Source organism: Cavia porcellus, unplaced genomic scaffold (genome assembly GCF_034190915.1).
Source record: "Cavia porcellus strain 051 isolate PalLab524CR breed Dunkin Hartley unplaced genomic scaffold, mCavPor4.1 scaffold_13, whole genome shotgun sequence".
Lineage (NCBI taxonomy): Eukaryota > Metazoa > Chordata > Mammalia > Rodentia > Caviidae > Cavia > Cavia porcellus.
The window spans coordinates 10,771,366-10,788,269 of record NW_026947496.1 but is presented as its reverse complement, the minus strand read 5'-3'; the positions used below and the strand labels follow the sequence as shown (position 1 = coordinate 10,788,269).

Below are 16,904 nucleotides of genomic sequence, written 5' to 3'. Positions count from 1 at the left end.
AACCCCTAACTACTGAACAGCCTGAAGTAAAACACACATCACTGCTTCCAAGCTGAGAGGATTAAGGACAGAGAGGCCTTGTTTCATCCGGAGGCAGATTTCACGCCTAACAGATCTCCGGAGTCAAAAATTAATGTCAGATTGGTGCGAGCAAGCCCGCAGTCTACAAGAGAGCAAGGAGAACTTTTAAAGTGGTTTTCGCCCTGCTCTTTCACTTCTGAAGTGTTACGGAGGTACAAGCATTTCAATTTAAGTTAAAAGATGCATTTCTGGAAAATTCCATACAAATCAATTTCATGGCAGCAACAGTTTAAAAGTTTTAAATGCATGCAATTAAAGAGATCCTCTCTCCTGGGAAAACTGGTTTAATGCTTTTTTGCTCCCCCTAGGTCAGTTTCCATTCCAGAGCATGCACACCAGGCTGGGATACCCTTTTGCTCTTGCTCGTTTTCTTAGAAATACAAGGCGAGGAGCCCAGAGGCATGTGCTCTTTCTTTGCTTCCCTCCTTAAGCACACATCCCTGAGAGTCTCCTCCAAGGCCACAGGCTCTGGGGAAGTTCAGCTGCCAGTCCCTCCCCAGGTCCTGCCACTCTGCAGACGGAGGCAGGACAACACCTCGAGCCTCAGCAGCAAACGACAGCTGCGGCTGGCAGGGACAAGACGGCCACAGGCCTGAGACACTGCCGACCCGTGGCCACCACTGCCTCCTCTCACAGCACCGAAAACCCCCCCTGTGAGGGCACGTGAAGCCTAGGGGCTGTGCTGTGTGTGCACAACACAGGTACGCACATCACACATACTCGCACACACACCATAACCTACACACACATCACACTCAAGTGCACAAGGCGGCATTAAACAGAAACTACCCATGGATACTGAGCTTCAGACTTTGTAGTGTCCATGTGTCATAAAATAATAAACCCCAAATCAAAGACAGGTAACAGGAAGCGGGGAAAGCAATCTTTCCCAAATGGAAGGAGACCAAGAGAGCGTGGGGAGGTGGGTGAGCGGACTCACAAATGAAGATGTGTTTTGTGTGTGTCTCAACCCCACGCAAGGCATGTAAACACTATACAAAAACGTACTGACAAAAAATAACAGCTAAAAAAAATATTCTCTTTGTTTTATATGGTAGGAACCACGCTTTGTGTCAGCCACAAGGCGTCCCTGGGATTCGGTGAACTGTTCCTGGACTATCAAACCTTCCATCATTTCCGAGGACTCCGTGGCGAAGGAAAATTACAAGACAAGCACACGGATAAATCTTTCAGCCCCTTTCTTGTATCTTCCTACCCTGCATCTTTTTCAAGGTACATCCTCAATTACAGAATTTCAATGCAAAGTATATCATACCAAGTAAAGTCTGAATGGAAGAATGTAGGGCTTGAAATTACAAACAAGTTCTACTAAGAATTTAAAACCCAGCACTAGGATGAAAGGTATGAAGATGTCACTCAATTCACCCAGATACTGTTTTATAATAATGTTATTCACAGTCACACGTGGTGTGAAAACAGAAGCAGAAAACAAATCCTAAACAATTCAGCTGTCCACGTAATGAGCCACCCGAAGTTCTTTTTGTTAGGAAAAAGTACAATCTGGCTTCTCCACCAATGGTTTGCAGAGCAGTAACATTTAGCCACAGGACCGTTTCGCACATCTGCCCTACCTGCCTCGACCCATGCCTGGTGTTCCCAGGATAGCAATGAGCTGAAAGGTGCCCAGGGCTGCAGAGAAGGGAAAGAGCACAGAGCAAAGACTCATGCACAGATGAGCAGAAATCCACTGGAGGAATCCATCCAGTTAGAGCCCAGGATGAGAGGGGAAGGGGTAACCTCCTGCTGTAAGCCAAGGCGAGGCAGGCAGATACACTGCCTCACAGGAAACAGACCAACGCTGCAGAGCCACCACGGCAGGAAAGTGTCACACAGCACCTAAGCAGTCACTGTCAGCCGCAGCTCTGGCTGATTCTACCTGATCTCATTCCTCCCAGGACAATGGGTGCAGGCCGAAGGGGTAAAAGTGAAACTGCACGCAAGGCTGAAAACTTTTCTCAGGTCTGACTCGTGAGACAGAACGAAGCGTCACTACAGAGAAAAGCAATGCATTTACTGAAATTCTGCTTATAGCGAAGACTTCTGGTGACCCTAAAATGCAACAGCTCTTTACATGCGGAAGATACATGCATAACAACCATGTAAAAAGCTGTCTTAACTACTAAGTTGTATTAAATTTTCAGAATAGTTTTTATGTGGAGAAGGACCCTGACATGATTTTGAAGCTTTATTGTGGGAAGAAAGCGATATGGATTCAGCAGAAACTTCTTCAAATTTTGAACTTTGATTTTCTAGGCTACCTAGGATGCAGCACCCTCCCTTGGGACACGGGGTGGTGGCAGTGAGGCACAGCCCCTGGGATCCCGGGAAACCACCCTTCTCCAGGGTGGGCGGGGGCTGTGTGGCTCTGCAGTTTTAGCTCAAGTTACAAAGGGTTCACGGGGAGGAGGCAATCCCATTACAGTAGAGAAGCACCTGTAAGATGGAAACAGACACCCCGATTCCCCAGGGCAGCCCCTGCTGCTTTCTGGAGGCAGAGCCAGGATCTTCTCCATCAGTGCCATTTCTCGCTCAGCTCAAAGAAGCTGGGCCTGGGTGTGGAGTGGGGGGAGTCAATGCCAAGTCACACACCACACAGGTGGAGGGATGATTCAAACAAGATGCCCTCAAGGCACTGGGGAAACCAAAACCAGGCAGAAACCAGAGGGCCCTGCTGGAGTCAGGCGCAAGCGGGCCAGTCCTGCCTCTGGGGTACACTTCCTTGCCTGTGGACAGGGCAGAATCAACAGCTTCGGGTGTCAGAAGGCACTCAGGAGGGTGAGCCCACAAGCCCAGGAATCAGCCCTTGAGTCCTGGGTGCACCCCTGAATGATGCTGGGCTGTTCAAGTGAATGGCTGAGCCTCAACCTCAAGGCCACCCCCAGATTTGCTGATTCACCAAGGGGACCTGCAAGACCCAGTGTGTGTGATCTCACTCACAGCTCCTGCCTAGAAGGACCCACCAAAGCAGTGAAGAGAAAGTGCCTGGGTGGGCCCCGGTGGCCACTCCTCCTGCAACATGCTATGGCCACCTGTGTGACATGCATCTTCAGGAAAGCTCAGTAGAGACAGACACCCTGCCAGGGTCCAGCAGGGCTGCTCCCATCCATGACCCCTGCAGCTGCAGATCCAAGCTCCAGACTCAGCAGGAATATGGGAGTCTGGCAAGCACCACACCACATGGAGTCAGGTGTCACAGACTCCAAGGCCACATGCAGCTGAGCACCAGGGACAAGACACGTGAGTACTCACACTGGTAGCAACTTTCATCAGTCTGACCGGCGTGGGCAGGACAAATGTACTCTACCTGTCTCATAGCATTTAATTAAAGGTGCCAGCAAAACATAATGCCATGCCATGCATCAGGAGGGGCCAACTGCAACATGGACTGAATCACGCTCACCCAGCCAGCAGAATACACCCTCGCTGTACTGCAGGGCTCGTGTCAGATGGACAGGGCTCTGTCTTTAAGTATCTGCAGCACCATTTCTCTTGACTGCCGAAATTAGTGGAGGCAAACAGGACACACTAGCAACTGTATCAACTCTGCTGGCCCGGGTTAGGAGAGATCTGGAGCATTTCTATCATCCACAGAGCCCTGGCCAGCAACTGAGGGCTGATCTGGTTATCTTCCAAGGCTCTTGCACCTCTCACAACAGAGAACGGGGAAGGGAGCCACCCGGGGGGGCGGGGGTCACATGCAGAGCAGGTTGAAGATCCTCCGGTGTTGACCTGAACACTTGAGGGGAGCCTCCTTTTGGAGACAGCGAGCACTGCAGTTTCAGGAGGGCTCCACGAGGTCTTCAGGTAGTGTCTCATGATGCTCGAGGTCTTTGTGACCCCCAGAGTGCAGGTCACTGTGTGAGTAGCTGGTCTTTGCATGAGAAATGCAGTCTCACTGATGCACCTGCCGCAAGCCCTGGGGCTCCCCTGGGGCCCTGTACACAGGGCATGGGCTGGTCGGGCCTGCACTGCAGCTTTCCAGCTGGCTGTGCAGGTCAAGGTCCGAGGCTCAGGAAGGCTCATCTTGGCTTTGGAAAGCCTGCCTGATGGCCGCCAGTCCATGCTGTCCTGTGTCCACTCAACCAGCCCAGTGGCCTCATCATGCTGGGGACACACAGCAGCAATGGCCACGAGGCAGAGGTTGGAAGTGTTCCTTTCCGCACAGAGCCAAGGGAGGCGCTGTCCTCCTCTGCTGCTTGCCATAACCCCGGTATGGGTCAGAGGATGCACCGGGTCTGTCGGGGCCTTGGTCCCGCTGGTCTCATCAGAGATGACTTTTTTATTAGGGTCACCTCTGGGAGTTAACCTGACAATCTGGCAGCCAGAAAGAAGGCCATCTCTCTCCTCTGGTCTACAGCTTTCCAAGTCACACAGTAAAAGACACAGCAGCAATCAAACAAGAGTCTAAGAAGGGAGCCGAAGAGCGGCTTTGCATTGTGCTCTATGAGCAAAGCAGTTGGCTTTGGCTCTGAACTGCGAGGGCTGGCTGGACAGCAGCAGCTGAGTGGACATCATCAGTTTTCAGCTCAAGCAAACCAGCTGGGCATCAGAACTGGGGGCCAGAAGGGAGCTCTGAGGGTGAAGGGCCCCAGGGAATCCACAGCTTTGCTTGGGGTGAAGGAAGGAGGCATAAAGCTGGGACCGGGCCACCTAGCTCTGCAACACGGCATTTCTACTCGGCAACTGAAGCTTCCCAGGAATCACCGGTTCCCACCAATCACCCCAAAACAGGAACTCCAGGCTTCAGAGCCGCAAGACCTCCCTGGGACAGACATTCGGTTTTCACAAGAGCCCAGGAGCAAAGCAATGGGCAGCTACTAATGGTCAGTTGCTTGTGAAAGAGGTGAACCTGCAGCCAAGCTGGCTGGAGTGGTGGGTGGTAATGGTCTGGCAGAATGTGGAGTTTCAACCCAGCTTCCAGGAAGAGACAGGTACACTGTCCCAGGGAGGCGCATGCTCATGCCCGACTCTCAATCCTAAGGGGCAAAGGCTCGTTTTTCATGTAGAAGTGAAGGAACAGCAGATGTCGCTGAGTGCTGGGGAATGAGTGCTGTGCACCCAGCCACTCTGTGACAAGCGGAGAGGGCTTTTGATGTCCTAAACAAGAGGACGTCATTTACAGAGTGATGCTTTGGGTGTCAGAGCATCGGGAGTTGCTCTGCACCCTGTCTGCCCACAACAATGGGTAAGTGGAGAGTAGTGCACATATCCCCAAAAGAGCGACCCTCCCCACGCAGCTCTTTCCCATTAAGAGGGACACTTCTGAGATCGGGAATGGCAAGTGTGAAACTCGTCCATGCCTACAAATCATCCTGGAGCACAGCAACAGCAGCTCCCCACCCACAGCCAACAGGGTACCTGCTGTCCCTGCTGGACAAGCCTGGCCACACCCCATAGGTGGAATTCGATGCCAGCCACTTGCACAAGAAGGGGAGACAGGTGGCCTGGGTGGCTGCACCCAAGACAGTTGAATGGAGCTCCCCTGAAACCCCGAAACCCAAGGTTCTCTAGATTCCTGGGCAGCTATGCATGGGCTTGGTGCCCTTGGGGACAGGGAAGACTTACCTGACCCCTAAGCATCTTCTATGATGTGAAAGGAGCACAGGCAGAGGCGGAGAGGTCAGGGCACAGAGGGAGGGTATGGCATCGCTCAAGAGGGCACAATGACCCTCCCCGGCCTGAGTGACACAGGGGCTACTTCGCCTCGGCATCACCTGAAGGAAGCAGCTTCTCGTCACTACAGGTGCCACCTGCTTCAGTGCCGGGGACATCCTGCCCACACAGTCTCAGCCATGCTCTTCTCCAGCGGGGCCACAGGGCTGGCACATTTTGACGGATCAGGGTCAGAAGCGCTCCACAGCTGCTCTGCAAGGCACCTGCCTTCACAGTGGGCATTCACTGCCTGTGGTCTGGGAAAAGCCTCTCAGGTTTCCACTCTGTTTGCGGGGAGGAGCCTGAGAGAATCTTCTGAGCAGTGGCATGGACCGCAGACACTTTTACTTGTTTAGCTGGGCCTCTCCTCCGCCGGGTCACCATCATCAGTACTGGAAACCCAGTCCAGGGTGGTCACGATGCCCGTTAATGCCTCGTCTGTTCCCCACAGGCATGGGTCTAGGGTCAGGGTTACCTCACTGATAGCAGCCAGGCTCTGCCAGAGAACACTGAGCCTTTTACTGTATGTAATCTCTGCAGGGAACGGATGCTGGCAGTGTCGTGGTGGGAGGCAGCCTGGCTGTTAGCACTCTACCCGAACCAGGCCTGGCCCCTGCATCTCGAGTGCTGGCCTCAGTCCTAATAACGTGCCTGCTTTTTGGCCCACGCTTGTAAACTCCCTCCTTTAGCTGTTTGGAAAGGTCAGAGCTGTCTGCCCACCAGATGGGTGAGGATGTCCTCCTGCCAGCAAAGAGCTGGCTGCACTCGGGCATTGTTTGGGCAGCTGTGTTTAGAAACCTTTTCCCTGGCAGGGCATCTGCAGTCATCCCTGTAATTCCTCCCTTCCAGCAGGCAATGAACTGGAGGACTCCACGCTCAGCCTGACAATCTGGTAAACACGTCAGCTACCGAGCCCACGGGATCTTCTTAATATTTCAGCGGCCAATCCATGAAGCCCCCATCCACTTATTCGAGAGAGCCACATCCTTGTCAGCATCCCATCTTCATAAGCCAAACAGCTAAGAGCTGTGACGGGCCCGCAATTTCACCTTTCATGCAAGCCAACAAGTGCACCTGCTGCTTCACAGTAGCGGCAGGAGGCAGCAGGCTCTGGGTCCAAAACCAAAACTGAGCCGGGAGCACTGGGGAGCATTTTCCTACCGCTGGTTGCTGCGCGGAGGGTCCCACAGGATGGCACCAAGGGCCAGGCAACGGTGGACATGCAGGAGGCTGGCACAGGAGGGAGCCCTGAGCTCAGAAAGCCTGTTATAGTGGATGGTGAACATGCCTGCCCCAGCCTCTGGCAGAAAAGACTATTTTGTCTTTTTTTTCTTTTAAAGAAATATCCTTGAAAAGAGAGTCTTGAAGAAAAGCAGCCAGTGCTCTGCCAGAGTGTGGACTATACAAATTCGAGAGACCCGTGGACTTCCATTATTCCAGGAAATACTAAGGGGAATTACTAGGGCTGAAGTGCATTGGTACATCAGTCTTTGGACAGTGTAGTCTGTGACACAGAACTCCAAGCACCGTGAAGGTGTCTGCAGTGTGTCAGGATAGTCCCGAAGCTTGTGAAGACAGGAAGCTAAAGGTCACCCCAGAACGTTCTCTTGCGTCCCTCTCAGGCAAATCTTGATGCACTTTTTTTCATTTGTTGTTTACTTTTTTTTTTTTTTTTAAAATCTCATTCATCTGTTTATTTCTCACTTGTTCAAAATTTTTCTTTCTGTGGAATCGTGCCTCAGTTGATCCAGTCACCCGCTATAGGAAACAGGCTGGTTCTGGTGTGAGAGCTTTAGACACGGCACTCTGACGAGTGTGTGTCTGTCCCGTGCTTTCATTCCTTTTGGGAACTCAGAACTGCTGGATCTTGCATGGGGCAAGGGAAAAAATGCAGTCCGGCCTCTCCCACAGCCATGGAACACTGCACCCCCCGCCAGCAGGGCGTGACCGCCGCGTCCCCAAAGCTTCCCTTTGGCTGTTCTCATGTGTGCAGCAGGGTTTCACCGCACTTCTAAGTGTAGTTTATCACTTCATTTTTAAAAAACTGACAGAACACATGTCACTGTTTAATGTCCTTGCTGGCCGTTCATATTATCTACAGCAGTGCATTATTAAACACATCCTGAAATAGGGTTGTGTCCTCTGCTGGGCATGTGGCACACGCCTGTAGCCTCGGCATCTGCAACCCCAGTGCTCGGGCGCCTGAGGCTACTCGGCTTGATACACTGGTTAAATCCAGCAAATGACTGGTTTGTACGAGCTGAACACTACACTGGGACAGTTTTACATTACAAGGGAAAAACTAAATAAACGTGGAATCCTACTTAATGATATGCATGCTAACATTTTTAGGAAGTGCATCGATCTCTTCACATACGTAATTACCTGTCGACAAGATGGAGCGGTAGAATGGGAGCACAGCAATGCTCACTGTGGAATTTACCTGGCTTTGTACACCTCAAAGTTTTTGCAATTAAAAAAGCTGAGAGAAAAAGGGAGAGAAAAAGCAACATCAATTCTTAAAAATCAACGAAAGAATTTATAAACAACCAAATTTTTAAAAGGTGAATTTAGTCACAGAATACCATGTCAAAGTTTAAAAATTTTTCATATAGTAATAGCAAACAATAAGAGAATGATAGAGACTTTTCATCTTTAACAGTCACAAAGGCAAAATATTAGGAATAAGTCTCACAAAAAACAACCATGATATTTACACATGTGACGGAACACGGCTCACAGAAATTAAAGAACATCAAAGTTGAGAAACATACTACGCTCATAAACCAGCAGACCTCCTATAATCCAGTTGTCAATTCTGCTGTATTGCTAAGGAGGCTGTGATACAACACAATCCTACGCACAAATGCCCCAAGATTTTTTTTTTCACAGAACTTAACAAACCAACTCTAAAATTTCGATAGCAAAGCACAGAGCCCACGATAGCCAGGACGATCCTGGGACAAAGCTCTACAGGTCTCCCCACTTGGGAGTCAAGGCTAAGAATAAAGCCTGACAGTGCAGAGACAGCGGGGAACGCCGCTGAGGATGGGGTACACCGCCCGAGAGCCTGCTGCGGAGGAACCTTTCCCGGAAGAGGAGCACAGGTGCAAGGAAGTCCCCAACAAGAACATTCCCGAGGGCCACATGAGCTAGAAACGATGCCAGGAAGCCACCACAGGAGAGCTGTGGGCACACGCTGAGGTGTGCCATTGCATGCTATGGCCCAATGCTGCCTCCACCAGCGCCTATCTCAGCCTGCTGGAAGAAAGTTAGGTCCCGGGGGGACCTGGGACACCTGTTCCTTTCTGTCTGCTTCCCAGCTGCCACAGGGTGGGCACAGGGCCACACAACTGTGAGCCAAAATGACTGTCCCCTCCAGAAACGCTAATTTATCTCCCGTGTTTGCTGGGGTGACCTACGCTGGATGGCACCCGAAGAGTCCCCGCTCACAAGGAAGAGACCCCACCTCTAAGGGACATATTCATGCGACAACATGCTGGCATCAAAAACTCACTGTGCGCAGCCAGAGAAACAGGACAAAAAGGGCAGATGCTGCCCGACTGCAGCTGTCTAAGGGAGACCCAGTACCAGGGTCATGGAGGACAGAGAAGAAACCTTTCCTAGGTGGTGGAAACGGTCTGCATCACCATCAATCAGTTGGCAATGACACAGGCGAGCCCCTCTGTCCCGGGTCTGACTGTTGCCTTAGGATCCACATAATTCCTCTGGATCCGCCTCACCTCACCCCACAAACTCAGCAAAAAACCGCGCAGCTGGCCTCTGGATGGAACTGACCTCAGCAGTCAAACACAGACCACAGCTTCGCACAGCGCCTGCCACTCGGACCCTGCACAGACGGGGCGAGGGAGACTCCGCCACATCGGGAAGGAACATCATGCGCCTGTGCACACACGAGCCGTGAGGGAAAAGCTCCTATAAATCTGTATGGCCGGCGCTGAAGTGAGTGTGGGACAAATTCCAAGTAAGCAATTCATGAAAGAAAATAAACCTCTGCTAACCAGGAGAAAGATACTCAGCGTGACCCTGGCGAGGCACAGTTTTCTCCCGAGGCTTCTCAGGGTGCAAAGATGCTGCAGCCGTGCGAGCTGCAGAGTTTAACGGAGGGTGACTTAACGAAGAGCCCCAGGAGACTGTGAAACTATCTTACTCTCCCTTATGTGACTGCAGCTCAAGAATAACCCCAAGGAAGCTACTAAGTGTGTGCTCAAAAGACACAGGTGTGTGCACGCAGGCACCGACAGGTGCGGGGGCGGAAGCAGGAGGAGCAACAGAGGAGCGAGGTGAAAGCCAGATAGGACTTCGTGCCTACAGAATGCTCCTGCTCGCCTGTGTCAGCCCGGGCCTTTGGGGCTCTGCCACAATACAGGTAACTGGAGGTGTGCTACCTTTCATTTTTAAAAGTGCTTTATTGCTATTACTATATTTATTTTTAAAGCAAAAAAAGTGCTTTTTTGCTATTACTATATTTATTTTTAAAGTATCTTTAATAGTGATAGAAATACCATTTTTTATTATTTATCTTATTTTATCTTTTTGAGACAGGGTCTCACTATGCAGTTCAGGCTGGCCTTGAGCTCACTTTGTAGCCCAGGCTGGTCTTGAGCTTGCAATGATCCTCCTGCCTCAGTCTCCAGAGTGCTGGGATTACAGGAGTGCACCACCACACCCAGCAACCATTGATTTCTTTTTAAAACAGCTTGGTAGAATTAAGGTATGAGATTTTCAATACTCATGTTTTTCACTATGTTAGTGTATGTTTATTTTGAGAACACAAATGTGACAGCTTATCAGCAAATGTGAACTTCCATGCACACCCGATAGTACCATCATCACCCCTGTGAACACTGCTCTCAACCATGAAAGGCCTCTCAGAGCATGCATGGGAAGGTGCAGGTGCCCCTCCATCCCTGACAGGAGTCCAAGAGCTCTAATAAACTTAACTGGAGAGCTCAGTTCCCTTCTGCTAAAAGATGCAACCCCCATCAATCCTCTCCACCCCTTTTTTTCTTATACTGCTTTCCCAAATAAAAATGGGTTAGCTTTTTTTTTTTTTAATCAGTACTGGGGACAAAACTCACAGCCGCCTGCTTGCAAGGCAGGTGCTTATGCCGCTGAGCTAAATCCCCAGCCCATGGGTTAGCATTTTTAAAAGGGTTAGCATTTTTTAAAAGTCACTGAAAAATATTACCATTAAGTCACACTTCTGGCATTTTGTCTGAATAAGTGTAGACTGGTATCTGGTACAGATAGTATCCCTTGCTTCTTGTATGCCTGACAAATCACAAATTGAATCAAATCTATATTGTGCATTGTGTAAACAGGGTGGATCAGAATCCTCCCACACAGCTGCTATCACTGAAAAATGATGATACAACTTATTTCATGACAACTTTCTTACTCCTCAGATTATCTAAAAACAGAATAAAGCATTTGTTATTTCTAACTGGCAACACAAACCAGAAATGCTAAATAGAAAGTCTGAAGAAATCATAAAGAAATTCCTGTTTGGAATCTGAATGATGCTACTATGCTTTACAGTCTGGCTTTATTAAATGGATAAAGACAAAGATGAAACTGTTAAGGGACAAAAATAAGCTGGTATTTCTGGGGCTGAGAATGTTCTATCTGGTTCTATTTCCATAATACAGCACAGTTAGAAACTACTATGCAACAGGCCAGCCTCCATGTGTCATAAAACTGGAAAGCCTTGCTGAAGTATCCACCTTTATGCCTCATGCTCCAAACACACCCCAGGCTCAAAGTTCAAGACATCCCGAAACTAAATGAAGTATATACACCAGGCATGTGGTAGGCTCTTGCCGAAAGGAACCCTGGAGACAGATTTCACTGCTGGAGGCTGAGGAAAGTCATTCTCCTAAATTAGGCTGATGCACGGAAGGGTAGCTCTGTGCTCAGAAACTCCCAGGTCTCCGCCAGCAGACATGGAGGAGCAAGCACACTCCTGTGTAAGGCAACAAGGCTGCTGTACAGCTTGCAAAGGACTATTCAAATTGCACACGGACCTGCTTGCACACCCGTACTCCAACCAGGACAAACTAAGCCTTAGGAAGCAGAATACAACTGTTTTGGCCAGAAACTGAACTTTTTCACGGCATCTCAGGTGATGTTACGGAAGCTGTAGTATCTTCCAGCATCACAAGGGAGGTCCCAACAACCGAAGTGCCACGACAAATGAGGGATGCTGGGGAGTTTGCTTTCTTTAGCTGTACCCTAAAAATCAGAAGTGGGTGTGAGCAGGACGAAAGGTGCGAAGCGCATTTTGAGAGAAAGCAACCCCTCGAGTATGTTCTCCGACCTCTATCTACAAGAAACTGTCAGTGCGGCCATGGTAATTCCAAATACGACTTCCACACGCAACCACCGCAGGCTGCAGAGGGTCACGGAAGAAAGGTGTCGTCAGTCTCTGGGACCCCAGGTCTGATGAGCTCGTGTACAGCTCTGCCAGGTGGGAGGTTCTGAAATCTAGCTGGGGCTCCACGCCTTGAGGGATCTGCTCACCTTAGTGAACCTCACGCCCCTCAGTGTTTACTGAGATCCCACAACACATAAAGCCTCTTGCTTTGGCTCAGGGTACAACAAGAAAACAATGTATCTCCCCATTATTCCATAATTCAAATGAGAGAAGCGTAACACATTAAATATAGAACAAGGTGGTTATGAGAAAACCAAGGGGAAGAGGACCGGGAAATGGCAGAGAGGTTACACAGGAGCAGAGCGTCATGACATGGACACCAGAGAAAACACCTGGAGAGAGGGAACAGGCAGCAGAAACCGCCTGGACTGCTCGGCCTCCATAACCACATGAACCCAACTCGCCCTAATTAATCCCAGGGGCTGCCTACCAATCCACCGGTTCCCTGCTGGTTCTCTCTGGAGAGCAACGCTCGTGGGATTGCCTGTACTACACCCAAGCTATGCGGGCCAAGAGCAAAGACTCCTCAAGGTCTTTGCTGTCTCACCCGAGCCACTGCAGAGACAGCACTGACCCGGGGACACAATCAGACACAAGGCTCAGCTTTAAGCAGGTTAAGAAGGGACGGCAAGTGGGCCATTTGACTCGTGCATACAGAATCTGGTCTAAGACAGAAGCTGGGTGGATGGAGGCATTAAAAACTATTCGATCCATGAGATCCACGGAGGAGTAAGTATGGGTAAAGAGGAACAGATGGAGTATGAGGCTGAGAGAGGGAGAGCCACAGGGACCACGGCGGAGAGAGTGAAGGGGGCCAAGAAAGTGCGGGCCCCTAAAGCCAAGTGGGACGTCAGACTTGGAGGAGGAAAACATCACAATCCGTTCTGCTGGGGGAGACACTATGAGGCCCAACACTATCCCAACACAGACTTCAGAGGCCAGCGGAAGATGGACAGAACAGAAGAGAATTCAAAGGAGACCACGGGAAGACACCCAAAAGGGGCTCAGTGAGCATCGCACAAGCCCCACCGCCTGCGACTCTGTGTACAGGGAGCAGACACTTTGGGGAGCCCAGCAGAGTAAAACTATGGGCTTCCCCGGAAGCTACCAGGACTTCAAACACATTCCCCACCTGAGCAAATCTGCCGGCAGGGCAGCTGCTTGTGAGCTAGGGGCGTGTGCACATCACCTTGGACCAAGTAAGTTGCACAGATGTAAAAATGACCCTCAAAAGTCAGGCTCATGTGAAGTTTACAACTTGGGTGGGGGTGGGAGGCCCAGTAGGAATCAGTGTACACAATGTTAAGGGTGACAAGATTTCTTGGGCCACTTTCCCACAAGTAACTTAAAACACACCCCAAAAATGATCAGGAAAAAAAATTAAAATCCTGAAAACACCAGTGGTGTTAACTGATTAACTGACAACTTGAGTGGGGAATGCGCAGCTGGGTCGAGACCACACGGTTCTGGGTGTGGAAGACCCACTTTTCTTTCCCCTGTGCTGGGGAAAGAACTAGGGGTCCTGTGCTGCGAGGCCAGAACTCTACCACTGAGCCACACTGCCAGCCCAAGAGCCACTTTCTGGGGGCTGGTGCTGATTTTCCCAGGAGGAGCTCTGGTCCTTACCTTCACCTTGGGCTGGCTGGCAGTGCAGACTCCTCTGCTTCTAGTGCAGAGCCTTTGACCTGCGGAGGCAGGCACCCTGGCCTTCCCCTGATACCTTTCTGCTCCTGACAATGATCGTATTTCTGTGTCTTGCATTGAATCTGATTAAGAGGGTATGCAGTCTTTTGAGGAGCCTTGCACCTGCCCCGTAAGCTCTTGTAAGCACTCACACAACACACAAATAAACAAAACAACAATAAAACCAGGAAACGCGTGAGCCACGTTCAAATAAAATCACTCAGTGGAAACTCTCTTAAGTTTGTCCAGAACTTACGTTTACCAGAAAAAATTCAACCCAATAATACATTCAAAAGATTAAATAAAAATGTTTTTAAAAAACTAAAGGGAAAGCATGGTAACTCTAGTAGGAAATAGCAACAAAGAAACAAACTACCAAAAAAATTCTAGAATTGAAAAATACACTAATTAATATATTATAAAAAACATTTCCTAGATGGACTCCACAGAAGGGATGAAACGGCTTGAGACGTAATCAGTGAAATTCTGAGAGGGTAACAGAATGTACCCACACTGAAGGCGAAGCTGCAGGATGTGAGGAACACGGAGGAGAGTCGGGGGGAAGGAAACCACAGGGGAAACCCTGCACGTGAGGAAGCAGAGTGACGCATCTAAGAAGCGCAGCAAAGTCAGATCTGTATTTACGGTGAAGAGACCTTAAAGCCAGCAAGGAAAATCTATCATACAGGAGAACAATGCAGTTAACAGCTGACTTTCCCATCAGGTGTTCTGACATCTGCAAAGAATAGCCAAGAATTCCGCGTTGAGCAAAACCATCCTTCAAAAAATGAAAGCAAACACTGCCCAGTACAATGCCAGCAGAGGGACTGAAGAAATGAACTGGAAGGAAGCCCTGAGGCTGAAAGGGCCGGACCCAGGACAGCAGCACACAGGCAGACGACCAAACGTTACAGAAGCAGTGGCGAGCTGGGTAAACGCCTTCATTCCCTCCTGTTCCACCTGAAAACTGTTCTCCCAGGAAAATTGCATTATCTTGTGTCACAAAGTCAAAGTGAAGCATGGGCTGGGGATGGGTAAGAAAAACAAAGTAAAAACCTCTCATGGGGATTTTTGCAGAAGTTATTCCGAGTCTATAAACTTGGGGTAGTGGTGCAGAACACCATTCTCCCCACCAATTCTCCTCACCCGTGAAACGGGAAGAACACGCCACTTAGCTGGTACACTGTCACATTCCTTCAACAACACTAATTCTCTTCATAAAGACTACATATTTCGTTTAACTTGGAGATACGTGGTTTTAACTGCGTTGCCAATGTAATCTTTATTTACGTATTTAAATGGGGACTATCATACACAAACAGCTGATTTTATCTGTTTGTGTCCATCTCGCTGTATCTGCACATAAGGATAGCTTTGTTTCTTGGATTCCTTTTTAGAGACAGCACTTAACATATTTAGACAATTAACATAATAGAATAGGTTCTATTACTAGAGTTTTTTTTAATGAATTAAGGGTGGTAAATTTTAACAAAGCTTTCAACTCATTGAAATCTGGTAATGTAGATTACGTTAAATTTTCTTGCATTATGTTGGTCATGATCCTTTTTTAATACACTGAATTCTTGCTCGCTATTTAGGCAAATTTGTGCATATACTCTTAAATAACATTTAAATCTACTCATGTGCTTTATTTTGTGTAGAAACTTGGTAAATTTAGTTCACACCGACTAATTTCTGTACCAAGGATTCAACTGAACTGGTCCAAAGGTACAGAACTTTGAGATCTTTGTGTATGATGTTTACAGGTCTTCCACAGGTTAGCTGCAAGGAATATTGTTTTAACAGACACTACAAGTTCAATGTCTACCACAGGTTTCAAGTTTGTATGGAGGAAATGGCTGTCTTCTCCAAAGAAAGACGGCTGTGAGGTACAGTGTGTGTGGAGGGGCACCCTCCTCAGAGCTTAAATGGAAATCAGCAGAAACTCATCCCTCCCCCTGGCAGAAGAACAAAAACACCTATGTGACACAGCAACACTTCCACACTTCTCTGGGAGCACGAACCTACGTTTGTATCAGGAGATCGACATAATTACAGGGAAGGAGGGCTTTAACTTTTTATCCTGGAACATTTTGTTTGTTTACAGGAACTGACGGAACAACAAAACCAGACATTGCACAAAACCCAAAAAAAGGCTCCCAGCACAAGGACGGCTGTTTTTGCTTCTGTTTCCTGGAGAGAGGGGCTGGCAGGAGGAAAGCGAGGAGGAGGGCCGTGCGTTTACACAGGTGACTGCTGAGATTCAGTAGATAATGCGTGGATGGTGGGCGTCAAGCATGTGGTCCAGGTCTTTGTCACCTGACCAGGCTCGAGTCTCATAACCAGGCACTCGAAGGGTTACTGAGGGGACCACTGAAACCGCACAGGAACAAGAAAGAGGCAAGGGGTCCCTCTGCACCTGGCCCTGAGCTCACAGGGCATTTTAGAGGGGTCACCAAGGAGCAAATCTTCTCTTAAGAGCACCCCTCTATCAAATCAAAACACCCATACACAGTTGGTGGACTTTACCAATGAAAATCTACCCGTAGCCATCACATCACAGGGCTGGTTTTTGCCATGCTGGGATGGAACCCAGGGCCTGGTGCATGCAAGGCAGTGTTCTACCACTGAGCTACCCTGCCAGGTCTTTTTATTTCTTGTTTTGAGCCAAGGTCACTAAGTTGTCCAGGACTGCTTTGAACTTGCAATGCTCCTGCCTCAGTTGTAAACCCTAACAGCCATGATTACAAGCAGTGCCACATGCTGGGCCTTATTTCCATTTCTCTCCTATGAGTCTCCTCCTCCTCCTCCTCCTCCCCCTCCCCCTTCCCCCCCTCCTGTCTGCTGCTGTAACCCACGATAGCTCCGTCCTGTACAGCACACTTCCGAGATCCACTGAAACATAACTGAACAGAAACTGTTCACAAGAGCTTAGTAGGAGAACTGCCAGCTGCCAAACAGAAAATCTTACTGCGACACTTTGGTGATGAATCTGCTGGCAGACGCCAGC

At 49.2% G+C, this 16,904-nt stretch overlaps 1 protein-coding gene across 6 annotated transcripts in view; it reads right to left on the bottom strand.

Moving 5' to 3' along the window:
- Positions 1-16,904, bottom strand: part of Cdyl (chromodomain Y like) — a 201,804-nt gene that overhangs the window by 58,073 nt on the left and 126,827 nt on the right. The window contains exon 1 of one of the 6 annotated variants that reach the window (XM_063259818.1): positions 5,668-5,697. The exons of the other annotated variants lie outside the window; for them this stretch is intronic. Coding sequence (XP_063115888.1) covers positions 5,668-5,682 — 15 coding nt within the window. The 5' untranslated portion in view covers positions 5,683-5,697. Of the gene's footprint in view, positions 1-5,667; positions 5,698-16,904 lie in introns of those variants that run through there. 6 annotated transcript variants of the gene reach the window in all.